Here is a 12,172-nt window from a genome sequence, read left to right on the forward strand (position 1 = left end):
CCTTTGCCCTGCCACGCCAGCTCCACTCCAGGACTGAATAAAGAGCCTTTGCCAATTCCGTGGCGACTGCACCTTCTGCACTGGAGCCCTGACCTTGGGCAGACCCCATGGGACAGCTGGCCTCCTGGCTAGGGTGCCTCTGGATAATCACCCTGTTACTTGCTGTGCCCACTCACTGTGTGCCAGGTGCCTGGAGTCTTTTTTCTCATTTCACTCTCACCACAACCCTGTGAGATGGGGCCAACGCTGTCCCTGGCTGGTGAGACTGAGGCTCAGGGAGGGTAGACACCTTGCCCAAGGTCACCCCGGTTTGGGATTTGAACCAGGCCCTCTCTGACTCCAGAGACCAAACTCCTAGCCACTACCCTGTACGAGCTCCTGTTCCATCTTCCGTGCCTGGCTGACCATGTGCTGGGCAGTAGGCATCCAGAAAGGAGCCCTGCCTGCTACTGCAAACCTCTAACATGCCAAGCTCCCACCATGTGCCAGGTGCTATGCTGGGGTCCCATCTGTGCACCGGCCAGATGCTACTCTGCCCTCTGGGGGTGCTCAGTCTGTGGGAGATCTGAGACCAGGTCACACAGATAATCATGTGATTGTACATTAATTACTCACAGATATGTAATGGAATTATGTATCAATCATGTAAATCTCTGTGAGAGAGTTGAAGGGGTGGGCAGTCTAACCTTGACACGGTAGACTGGGCAGTATTAGGCAGGACAAGTGATAGAAAACCCCACCCACTAGCTGACTTTGCCAAAGGAAGAATGGTGATTACAAACTCCAGAGATAGACCAGCTTCAGGTATAGCTGGATCCAGGAGCTCAGGGACTCTTCTTTCCACTGTATTGGCCTCACTCTTAGGAGCATTCTCTACTCCACAGGGGTGAGAGGTGAGGAGAGGGCAACAGCTCTAGGATGGCACGGTACCAGCCTCCCATCAACAGAAAACAGCTTCTCTTTCTGGGCCAGTCTATCCCAGAATTGTACTTTATTGGCCTGCTTCGGGTCACATGCCCTTCCCTGAAGCTGTCACGTGGCTGCTGGATTTGGAATTCATTGATTGGCAGGGTCTGGGGCACAGGCCTGGGGAGCAGGGTGAACCTCCTAGAGTGAGAGTAGCGAAGGTGTGGCCCCCAAAGGACCCCTGGGGAAAGACGGAAGGTTGAGCAGGTAAAGGCAGCCACGTTCCCCTGCAGAGAGTGACCTTGAGACCATAGGTAAGCGGGAGCAGGCCAGGCCAAAGGGCAAGGAGGAAAGTCGGGGCACAAGGAGCAGCATGTGCACACAGCTTGGGGTGTTCTAGGAAACCAAGAGGGGGCGTGGGGACATGGGGGGAGGGGCCCAGCACTCGGGGCCCCAGTGAGCGGCCAAGGGGACCAGCCTCAGTGATGGGTTAGGATTTTATTCCAGGCTGGCAGAGGGGGAGAGAGGTGCCGAAGTGATCGGATTCAGGTGTTAAGAAGCTTGAGCTCCAAGGGGACCGGGTTGTGGTGGCACCCCCACCCCGTCTCTGCAGAGCCCTCCCCGCCCGCCCATCTCCCCTCCCCCCAGCCTGCCCTCCACACCCCTCCCCCTTCCCACACGCCTCCCCACACGCTCTCCCCCAACCCCTCTGTCTCACCTACCCCTTCCTCCCCACACTCCCCTCCCATTGCCCCTCATACCCCTTGTATCACCTCTGGCCCTCCAGCCTCACCTGGGAGCAGGGCCACGTGATGGCGGTAAAAATAACTTTCCGGCTGTGTGTGAATTGGGGAGGGGTTGGGGGAGAAGGAGGGAGGCTGGGCCCCAGCACTAGGGAAGGGGCCCTTGGGGTGGAGGGCAGGGAGCTGCTGGTCTCCTGGGCCCCAGAGAAGCGTTCTGAGTCCCACCCCTTCCCCCGTCCCCAGGGCCACACTCTGGCTCTCTGGGTCACCTCCGTCAGGCGCACACCCAGCACCGGCAGCGACCCAAACCAGATGGAGGAGCTCTCAGAGCAGTAAGTAGCCCAGCCGGCCTACCTGCCAGCCCACGGGATCCCCCTCCCGGCTGGAGGACCCCACCCTGCCGACCTTGAACTTACACTCTGTCCTCAGGTCCCAGCTGCTGCCCAGGACCCCCCCGCCCCCCGCCAACACCCTCAGTGATGCCTCCTCGCCCTGTCTGGTTGGCCTGATGCGGTGCCCTCATCTCCGGTGCTCAGGGGCTCCTCTGAGTGCCGCCTCCATGTCCAGGCCCCCATGGCGGGCACAGCGACCGGGGGCGGTGAGCGTGCAGGAACACGTGGCTATTGACGTGAGCCTGGGCCCCATCCGGCCCATCCACCTCATTTCCGACTACTTCCCGCACTTCTACCCCTTACTGAGCCCACCCTGCACACCTGAGACCTACACCCTCCAGTGACCCCCACCATCCACTCTGCACCCCAGTCCCAGCCGGACCCAGAGCCAGAGGGAGACTCAGACAACAGCAGTGAGTGGGCGCGGGGGACAAGGGGGACCCTCTGGGCCCAGCCCAGCCAGGATGGGGTCTGGGGCATCCCCAGGCTTCCGACCTGGGGAAGGGCAGGGCAGGAGGCATGGCACCGGGGCGGAGGTTGATGTAGAAGCTGACCTGCCGGCCACCTGCCCTTAGCCACCCTCGGCACCCTCAAGTTCACGCTTCTTTTTTTTTTTTTTTGCAGTACGCAGGCCTCTCACTGCCGTGGCCTCTCCTGTTGCGGAGCACAGGCTCCGGACGCGCAGGCTCAGCGGCCATGGCTCATGGGCCCAGCCGCTCCGTGGCATGTGGGATCTTCCCGGACCGGGGCACGAACCCATGTCCCCTGCATCGGCAGGTGGACTCTCAACCACTGCACCACCAGGGAAGCCCCACGCTTCTTTTTGACACAGACAGTAGCACACTGCACTGCACAGCTCACCGTGCCAAGGTGAGGATGGGGCGGCATCCCTGGGTTCCAGGTGTGGGCCCCCGGCCTGTCCCACATCCACTGTCTCTTCCCAGGGCCTTAAGCCACTGGCCTCGGACTCCGTGGACACCTATGTCAAAGCCAACCTGCTGCCTGGGGCCAGCAAGGTGAGGGTGAGACACAGGCCCCTACTGCTGTCCCTTGGCCTCACACCCAGCCTGGAACACCCACCTGGCCTGCCATGCCCCTCTTCCCCAAGGCCTCGACCTCAGACAGGGAGCCCCCCGTTGCTGGGATGTGCAACTAGAGGCTATATGAGGGAGGGGGACCAGGCTGGGGCCCTGGGGCCCAACAAGGCTCTGACCCTCCCTGCTCAGCCCCCAGGCCAGCCAGCTACGGACACGCATGGTTCGGGGCACAAGGGGGCCTGTCTGGGAGGAGGCACTCATGGCTTCACCCTCCAGGACACCCGGCGCAACACCCTGTGGTGAGGATAGGGCCTGGGCCACAAGGGGGCAGGGCCGAGGTGGGGGTGAGGGCTTGCCTGGCCAGGTCTGACCTGCGTGGCCACCAGGCTGTGCGTCTGGGAGGACCCACAGCTGCAGCAACGGCGGCGGGCGCCTCCCCTGCGGGAGCGGCGGGTGCCCCTGGGGAAGCTGGTGCCCAACCAAGCCAGGAGCTTCGATGTGTGTCTGGAGAGGCGGAGGCTGGTGAGTGGGCTGGTGCACAGGGTGGGGCGTGCAGGGAGGGAGACCTGGGCAGTGTGCAGTCAAGGGGACCAGGCTCTCTGCTCTTTCAGACCAAGAGGCCCAAGAGCCTGGACACAGCACGTGGCATGTCTCTGTATGAAGAGGTGGGTGGGACGGCGGATTCCAGCGAGGACTGGGGGGGCAGGTCTGGGCTGGCCCAGGCTGAAGTGTGTCAGGCAGGGATTGATGTGGGCCGGACAGGGGTCCAGGCCCAGGCAGGCTTGGAGAAACTGAGGCCATCTCGCTCACCGGCCCTGTGAGCGCTCATAGTCTCAGGGAACAGCCAGGCCCCAGGGGCTGGGCAGAGGGTGACTTCCCCTGCCAGGGCAGCCCAGGGGAGCTGTGGGGCACTGGCACAAGCCCTCAGGGGGCAGAGACACAGGCCAGCTTGAGGCAGAGGCTGGAGCCAGTGGGATTTGTCCCTGGCCTGAGCTGGGAAGGCAGGTCAAGGTCCGGGAGAGAATGGATATGGTGGGGCTGCACGGCTGCTAGGTCTGCCCGAGGCAGTGTGGGTACCACACTTCTGGGGCTGGTAGTCATAGACACAGGCCCTTGGCAGGAGGCAGCGATGGTGACCGCAGGGGATTTGCAATAGGAAACCAAAGACCTGGGCAGAACCCCTGCAGCCCAGCAGGCCCCCGGCACCTCCAAGGCTGAGGCAGGGCCCTCCGCAGCTCCTCCGGGCCAGAGGGCCAGGTGCTGCTGCCCCGCCCCCTAGTGGAGCCGCATGTTGCTGCGACTGTCAGTCAGTCAAGGCGAAGCTGCGGAGCCCTACTGGGTGGGGCAGGGACCCGCCACAAGCACTTCCTGGCCCAGACCCCGCACAGCAGCCCCTTGGCTCACGGAGCACTCCGTTACTGAGAGCTGAACGCCAGCAAGGTGGCTGGGCTTTCGGCAAATCAAATCCCTCGTTAAGTGTGGGAGAAGCACATTCTCTCCAAGGCATCCTCGCAAGTCCTTTGGAAGCACCAGGGGCCAAGTGTGGCAAAGGATGTTCAGAATCTGGCCGCTTGGGCTGCGGGGTGTGAGGAGGGTGGGCTTTGTAGCCGAACAGACCTGTATGTCCTTGGGTAGAGAACAGCCTCTTGGAGCTGCTTCTGTGGCACCAGGCTTACCCAGCGGGAGAGTGGTGATGGGTACCTAATGACAGGCCACCTAGGAAGCTCCTAGCATGTTTGTGGCCCTTAGGGACATCAGTTCCCTTCCCCTCCATGACAAAGATGCCCCGAACTGGCCAGTCACGTGGCCTGGCGTCCCCTTCTCAGGCCCTGGATAGAGCTGAGCTGGAAGTTTCCTTCCAGGGCACTAAGCCAGTGATTGTTTTTGTAAATTGAATCATGAAATCAAACCACTGGCCCCTGACTTCTCTGCAGCCAGTTTGCATTCTCGCGTCCAGGCCAGCACTGGTGGGTGGTGGGCTACGGGCCACACGGGAGCTGACCCCAAGCCTACCCCCTGCCCGAGGTGGAGGCTGAGGTAGCTGGGGAGGAGCGTGGGCTCGTCCTGCTGTCACTGTGCTACAGCTCTCAGCGGGGCAGCCTGCTGGTGGGTGTGCTGCGCTGTGCCCCCCTCGCCCCCATGGATGCCAACGGCTACTCGGACCCCTTCGTCCGCCTGTGAGTGTGAAAAGGGGTGGACAGGTGGACAGTGAGGGTTCCTCTGAGCCGCTCGGGGCTCAGCTCTCCAGGGCCACACCTAAGCTGACCCCGTTCTTCCCGATCAGTTACCTGCATCCGAATGGAGGGAAGAAATCGAAATATAAGACCAGTGTTCAGAAGAAGACCCTGAACCCTGAGTTCAACAAGGTAGGCCAGGGCTGGGGGGAGGCAGTCCTGGCTGCTGGGGGCGGGAGGGGGGGGGGTCAACATCCCGCTTCCGAGAGCACAGGCCCCAGCTACCCTGAGCCATTCACCTGTCTGAGTCTGTTTCTGAGGCTGTGAAGGACCCAAGGCTGCCTCCCTCCTGCCTTTCTGCCCCCTTCCCTGCAGGAATTCTTCTGCACAGGCCCACGGGAGGAGCTGGTGCAGAAGACACTGCTGGTGTCTGTGTGGGATTATGACCTGGGCACAGCTGACGACTTCACTGGTGAGTGGGAATGTCGGGGAGCTGGGGGGTGGGCCCAATGGACTCCCACACGGCTCCTGACCTGTCCCCCAACCCAGGCGGGGTGCAGCTGAGTAGCCAGGCCAGCGGGGAGCACCAGCAGCACTGGCGCGAAGGGCTGGGCCGCACTGACCACCAGCTGGAGCCGTGGCACCCGCTGGACGGTGCGCGCTCCAGCTCAGCGAGTAGCGGGGCCGCCCGGCCTGGCCCTGCTCACCGCCCGTCCCCGAAACTGACCCGCGGCCGCCTCCATGGAGCTGCGAGGACCTGGGGCTGCCTCACCCACCATGTCCACCCCTAGTCAATTGCTTCCTTCCTTCCCCCCTTTCAAATTCACCCCACTGCCAAATCATGAAGCAAGAATAAACCTCTCCTCCAAACCAGACCGGACAGCCGGTTCTTTCCCTGCCCATCGCCTCACAGGGCAGACTGGGCCCTGTCCTCCTTGCTCCCATCCTCCAGAGGCCTTCACTGGGCCAGGCCCAGGTCTGCACCCCAGGCCACAGTTTCCCCCTCCCCACCCGTTTCTTGCACTGAGGGGTCAATGCTCAGGATGGTCTATGACAGACTGACGCACAGGAGGCCAAGTGTAAATTCACAACGAAACCTTGTGCTGACCTATCCCTCCCAAACCTCCACCTCCGTCTGGGAAACAAGCCTCCAGGAATAATGGGCCGCAGAGGCAGAGTGAAGAGCAAGGCCACAGAGAAGACGCACCGAGTGGGCAGCACTTGCTTTATTGTCCAGCCGTCCAGGCAGATGGATGCCGGCCCAGCGCGGCGGGCTCAGGAAGCGGCTTGCCTGGCCTGGTGCTGCTGGGCGAACCGCTGCATCCGCTCCTCGAGCTCCGGCCGGAAGTGTCGGATCAGGCCCTGGGGGTGAGGGTCAGGGTGCTGGGTGCAGCAGGGCCTGAAAATCCCCCAACACCCGGGCTCTCAGCACCGCCCCCAGCACCACGCAGCAGGGCAGCGAGTACCTGCACGGGCCAGGCAGCTCCGTCGCCCAGGGCACAAATGGTGTGGCCCTCTATCTGCTTGCTGATCTCCCACAGGGAGTCGATCTCAGCCGGCCGGGCGTCCCCCTTCACAAAGCGGGCCATCACCTTGTTCATCCAGTCCACACCTGGGCCGTGGCAGCAAGAGAGGGCCTGGTGATCTCCCTAAGCCAGGATGCGGGGGGATGGAACTCGAGGGGTGCGGGCCACAGGGAGGGTGGGGCTCAGAGCAGCCACAGCAGGCTGGGAAGCAGCAGCTGTTTATTCAGGGTCCAGTGCCCGGCCCAGGCCTGGCGCGAGCCACAGAGAAAGCCCCAGCCTGCCCAGCGCGCTTACCCTCGCGGCATGGGGTGCACTGGCCACAGCTCTCGTGCTTGTAGAACTCGATGAGGCGGGCGATGGCTTTCACGATATCCGTCTGGGGAGACAAGGGACAGTGAGGAGGCACCCAAGGCCTGAGCCTCAGCGCCCCCCGGCGGCACACCCTCCTGATTCCAGCGGCACTCTGGCTGTCTCCTCCCCCTGCCGTGGGCATCCCGCCCCGCCCAGGCTCCACGGGCGTGTCCCCCAGAGAAGCCTTGCTCCCCACCTCTCCCACCTCACTGTATCTCAGGTGACACGAACCAGGACCCAAGAGCTGGCAGGAGTTCTCCGAGAGGCCCCGGAAGGGTTACTAACCGGGCTGGCATAAGGCAGGGACTGGGTGGGGAGCATGGGCCAACCCTTACCGAGCGGTCCATGACGATCACAGCAGCCGTGCCCAGGCCTGTCTGCGCCTGCACCAGCGCGTCGAAGTCCATCAGCACCGTCTCACACACGGACTTGGGGATCAGTGGGGTGGACGAGCCGCCAGGAATCACAGCAAGGAGGTTGTCCCAGCCACCCGTGACACCCCCTGGGGCCCCAGTTAGTCCCCAAAAGGATGGATGGTCAGGGCTGGGGCCGGCACACCTGCCTAGCCCTGAGCCCAGGACCTCTGCTAGCCCCAGCCCCAGCTCCTGAGGCTCTCCCACCCTGCTGGCTGGCCCCAGGCCTCACCGGCGTGCTTTTCAATCAGTTCCTTCAGCGGTACAGACATCTCCTCCTCCACGGTGCAAGGGTGGTTGACGTGGCCAGAGATGTTGAACAGCTTGGTGCCTGAGTTGCGTTCGCGGCCAAAGCTGGCAAACCACGCACCCCCTCGGCGGCAGATGGTAGGGGACACGGCCACTGTCTCCACGTTGGCCACGGTTGTAGGGCAGCCGAACACTCCTGTGGGGGCAATGGGATGAGAAATCGGTGGCTTCCAGTGGGTGGGGACAGGCTGCGGCGGGTTTCCTGGCAATGGGGTATGTCCAGGGTCCTGCTCCGGTGGCAGAGAGCCCTGCTTTCACCCCTTGTTATTCTCGTCCCCCACCGGACCCCAGATTCCAGCAGGAGCTGCGCTGCCTTTTCACCATCCTGCCCCGAGTTCCCAGAAGGTTCGAGAGGACTTGGGTATCTGACATGGGAGCTGAGGCAGGATGAGGGACTGCAGGTGGCACTGGTGGAGCCTCTATGTTGTTCCCACCCTGCTCTCTGTGTCAGGCGCCCAGTGCAGAAGGGACTCAGAAATTCCCTAAGAATGACCAGTGGGGACCTGAAAACAGATCCTGGACTCCACAGGACAAGGCCCAGGATCGGGCCAGGTGCCAGGTCTTACCCACGTCTGCAGGGAAGGGAGGCTTTAGGCGGGGCTTGCCCTGCTTGCCCTCGATGGACTCGATGAGCGCTGTCTCCTCCCCGCAAATGTAGGCCCCAGCCCCACGCACCACAAACACGTCGAAATCATAGCCGGAGCCGCAGGCATTCTTGCCAATCAGACCAGCCTCGTAGGCCTCTCGGATGGCTACCTGTGGGACAGGGGTGTGAGGACACGGTCCCCAAGGGCCCAGGAACACTGTGTGTGGGAGGGAGGGGCACTGGCCCAGTGAGCCCATCACCGAAGTCCAGAGCAAAAGCTCCCTCTGGACACAAGCAGAGGACGCTCTGGGAGGGGGTGGGGGTTTTTACGATGCATGTGCTACTTCTGTAATAACATTTAACAAATTCTCCAACTATATGTATTTTTAAAGACTTTAGGACAATAATGAAAATTTCAGCAAGTAGTTTCTCCAGGTGGTGGATCTGTGGGAGAGTTTCCTTTTGTGTGTGTGTGGTTTCCTATCTTCATAATGAACGAGTACTGCTTCTGAGTAGAAGAAAAGACCCTGGAGGCTTATTTTTAAATATGTAATAATAATAACAATAACACTTACACATAATGCTACCATGTGCCAGGTTATTACTCCCACATCCTTCATCACTGTTGTGTAGCAGCCTAATAGAAAGGTGAGGCTTTGGCCCTGGACCGATTACTACAGGCATCACTGAGCTGAGAATTACTGAAATGACCCCTTGACCCTCCAGGAAAAATGCCCATATGGGAGTTCTCCAGCCTACCCCTGCCCCAGGAGCCATGGAGCCCTGGAAAGAGTCATGGAGCCCAAGCAGAAGCTCTGGAACATACAGAAAGAGACAGAGGCATCGGGGGCCACGTCCCATTCAGGACACAAGGCATGCAGGAGTGATCACCACTCTCCTAGTGCGACCCCAGACAGATCAGGAGCTAAAATCTAAGAACAACTCTGCCTAGGATTGGGGCATGTAAGTGCACACTGAGCACCTTCTCCTCTGTTGACGCCCCACCTCTGCCCACCTGTAGATTGGACGCCTCATTGTAGAATTCCCCGCGGATGTAGATGTAGGCGGCACGGGCACCCATGGCCCGGCCCCCCACTAGGCAGCCTTCCACCAGTTTGTGGGGATCGTGGCGCATGATCTCCCGGTCCTTGCAGGTGCCCGGCTCCCCCTCATCCGCGTTCACCACCAGATACTTGGGCCTGTGGGGGCCAGCAGGTCAGTCAGGCTACAGGGCCACCAGGGTTGGGCCTTCAACCACATGCCACCCCACTCCACCCAGGGAAGCCTCCTCTGACAGCCAATCCCTCTTTGTCCTCCTGACATGTTCCCAGGGGCTCTGCTTGCTCACCACCGATGACAGGGAGCTCACTGCCTATTCCGTATTTGGGTGGGTATGACCACAGGAAAAATCTTTGCTTTCCCAAGAGCCCCAATCTGCTTTTGGTCACAAAGCGCATTCCGTGAACCTCCACCGTATCTCTGGAGCCAAAAGGAGGCAAAATAGCTGACATTCAGCCTTTGCTTTCTAGGGTCCAACCACAGTGCAGGCCAAAAGCTGTACGAACATTATCTCTTTCATCCCTGCACGATATAATATCCACTTATAGAACAGAAACCTGAGGTTCGGAAAGGCCAGGAGACTGCCCAAAGATATATGACTAAAAGGCAGAGCTAAGCATTGACCAGTTAAGTCTGACTGAGTCAAAGTTTTGTGTCGATTCTGCTTCCCCCCCAGTCTCCCCTGAGGAAGACCAGAGAGAACTGGATCCCACCTACCTGAGCTCTGGTTATGTTTTCCCATTTCATTCACTCTTAGTTTCCAAGGAAACAGCCCAAAGGCCCAGGTAAGCCACAGCCACCCCCAAGGTCTCTCCTGAAACCCCATTTCTGCCTGCCTACACACACCTGCCATCTGAGGGCTTATTCATGAAGCTCCACTTAAGGCCAGTTGGGAAGCCAGCACCTCCACGGCCCCGCAAGCCCGACGTCTTGACCTCACCCAGGATCCAGTCAGGCCCCTTCAGCAGAATCTCCTTTGTCTTGTACCAGTCACCTCGACTCTGGGCACCTTTCAGCCTGGACAGAGTGGGGAAGGCAGTAAGGGGGAGGCCCTGCCTCGGGAACCACCAGCCTAAGGGCACCATCTCACCTCCAGTCATGGCGGCCATACAGGTTGGTGAAGATCCGGTCTTCATCCTTCAGCGAGCCAAATGAGGTTTTCTTGGGTGCTGTCTGGGGACACAGAGGGTCAGCAGGCCCAGCAGGGCTCTGAGGTCATGAGGGGCCAGGCCAGAAGGTACAGAGTTTTGAGTCCCCCTGATTGGAGAGGGCTGGGCTGGGAGGAGGGCAGGGGCCTAAGCCTCAGAACCCTTCATAGCATCATAGCTGCCATCACCACTTAGTAAGCACTTCCTGTTAGCAGGCACGAAACTAAGTTTTCTATATCCAAGACCCCATTTCATCCTCATAACCTTGAGACAGGAACGATTTCCTCCATTTTACAGAAGAGGAAACTGAGGCTCAGAGCAAACTGAGCTTATGAAAGGCACACAGCCCGAAGGAGCAGATGGAATCTAAGCTCAGGTGTGTCCGTGGCCAAAGCCCACACCTGAACTGTGCACAGCACATACTACACCCCTGAGCCCAGTGTGATGCTATGTCCATTTACTTGTCTGGCTGTGCTGCTGGACCCAAACTTGGTTAGGCCAAAGCCTTGTGTTACTAAACTCTGCTGGCGACAAAATGCACTTTCGGAAGGAAAAGAAATGCCTCACTGCGGCTGGGACACAAGATGACGGAGGGAGACCCGCTCAGGATAAAACTGTTGAGGAGAGATGGGTCTGGAATTCCACGTGACCCAGTGAGGAGCACCTCAGCTGAGGGCTAAGGGGACCTGGCTTCCAGACACCCAACCCCTTAAAAGCCAATATGGGGATCGGAGCGCTGAACGAAGAATGAGGAGGCGCACGGCCCTCTCCAAAGCTATTGTCTGCATCTGTAAAATGGGTCAGTGGCCCCTTCACGCCCTACAAAGCTGTGGCGGGAAAGGAATGAGATAAGGACGCTTTGCCACCTGCAAAATTTTCCGTTAAGTCGTGCGGCTGTTAAATAAGAGAAGCCAAGGGGCCGGAGGGCTGGGGGCGGGGTGAGTCAGCCTCCCGTTTGGACCCGTTCCCCTTCTACACCCAAGCCGGATCGGCAACCTTCCTGCTGGACTGGGGAGATGAGAATGTTCTCCAGAAGGCACTACAGACCCAAGGGATGGAGCGCGCACAGGCGCGGTAGCGAGAGCCGGCCCGCGAGCACCCCTGGCCCGAGCCAGGTCAGGCCTCACCGTATCGCCGCTGAATCGCACAGACACCCGTGCGGGGAGAGACCCGCCGAGCAGCCGCCGTGCCGCCAGCATCGCGGAGGCCAAGCCGGTCAGCTCCAGCTGTCACCTTCACGGCTCTGAAGCTGAGGAACCGGCGCGACCTAGACGCTAGACGGCGCACAGGAAGAACGTCACGCGCCCTGGCACCGGCGACGCGCCCAAACTTCCCTGCACCGCTCCCGCCCCGCCCTTGGCCCCGCCTCCTCGTAGGAGGGCGGAGAGGCCAGAAATGCCCTGTCTGGCGCTGAGGCTGCTGGGAGATGCAGTCCCACGGGCTTTCGGACCTCCTTTCTACCTTCGCGGGATTGGTATTTACTCTCTTGCTCGCCTGCGCTGCTCCATCACATTAGCTCGTGGACCCT

The 12,172-nt window shown here is 60.5% G+C and overlaps 2 protein-coding genes across 2 annotated transcripts; one reads left to right on the forward strand and one right to left on the reverse strand.

The window, feature by feature from the left end:
* Positions 1-47: 47 nt before the first annotated feature.
* LOC115840446 (double C2-like domain-containing protein gamma) lies at positions 48-6,392 on the forward strand. The gene is made up of 11 exons (XM_060302855.1): positions 48-186; positions 1,893-1,981; positions 2,079-2,277; positions 2,666-2,911; positions 2,986-3,057; positions 3,268-3,377; positions 3,465-3,600; positions 5,104-5,255; positions 5,363-5,444; positions 5,628-5,724; positions 5,802-6,392. The coding sequence occupies exons 2-11, from the start codon at positions 1,962-1,964 to the stop codon at positions 6,041-6,043; spliced, it is 1,356 nt and encodes a 451-aa protein (XP_060158838.1). The 5' UTR covers positions 48-186; positions 1,893-1,961; the 3' UTR covers positions 6,044-6,392.
* Positions 6,393-6,449: 57 nt separating this feature from the next.
* Positions 6,450-11,946, reverse strand: NDUFV1 (NADH:ubiquinone oxidoreductase core subunit V1). The gene is made up of 10 exons (XM_030833339.3): positions 11,772-11,946; positions 10,587-10,669; positions 10,343-10,513; positions 9,453-9,636; positions 8,418-8,607; positions 7,775-7,987; positions 7,465-7,631; positions 7,073-7,154; positions 6,719-6,864; positions 6,450-6,614 (listed from the first exon to the last, which is right to left on the reverse strand). Exons 1-10 carry the CDS (start codon positions 11,841-11,843, stop codon positions 6,528-6,530), a joined length of 1,395 nt encoding a protein of 464 aa, XP_030689199.1. The 5' UTR covers positions 11,844-11,946; the 3' UTR covers positions 6,450-6,527.
* Between the last annotated feature and the right edge of the window lie 226 nt (positions 11,947-12,172).

This window comes from Globicephala melas, chromosome 8 (genome assembly GCF_963455315.2).
Source record: "Globicephala melas chromosome 8, mGloMel1.2, whole genome shotgun sequence".
NCBI lineage: Eukaryota > Metazoa > Chordata > Mammalia > Artiodactyla > Delphinidae > Globicephala > Globicephala melas.

Bases quoted from the DNA above. Each gene is read 5' to 3' on its own strand.
- LOC115840446 (XM_060302855.1), top strand. From the start codon at position 1,962: ATGGAGGAGCTCTCAGAGCA. The intron at 2,912-2,985 runs GTGAGGATGGGG...GTCTCTTCCCAG, and splicing joins GCACAGCTCACCGTGCCAAG to GGCCTTAAGCCACTGGCCTC. The intron at 3,058-3,267 runs GTGAGGGTGAGA...CTCCCTGCTCAG, and splicing joins TGCTGCCTGGGGCCAGCAAG to CCCCCAGGCCAGCCAGCTAC.
- NDUFV1 (XM_030833339.3), bottom strand. From the start codon at position 11,843: ATGCTGGCGGCACGGCGGCTGCTCGGCGGGTCTCTCCCCGCACGGGTG. The intron at 10,514-10,586 runs GTGAGATGGTGC...CACTCTGTCCAG, and splicing joins TATGGCCGCCATGACTGGAG to GCTGAAAGGTGCCCAGAGTC. The intron at 6,615-6,718 runs GTACTCGCTGCC...CCTCACCCCCAG, and splicing joins GAGCTGCCTGGCCCGTGCAG to GGCCTGATCCGACACTTCCG.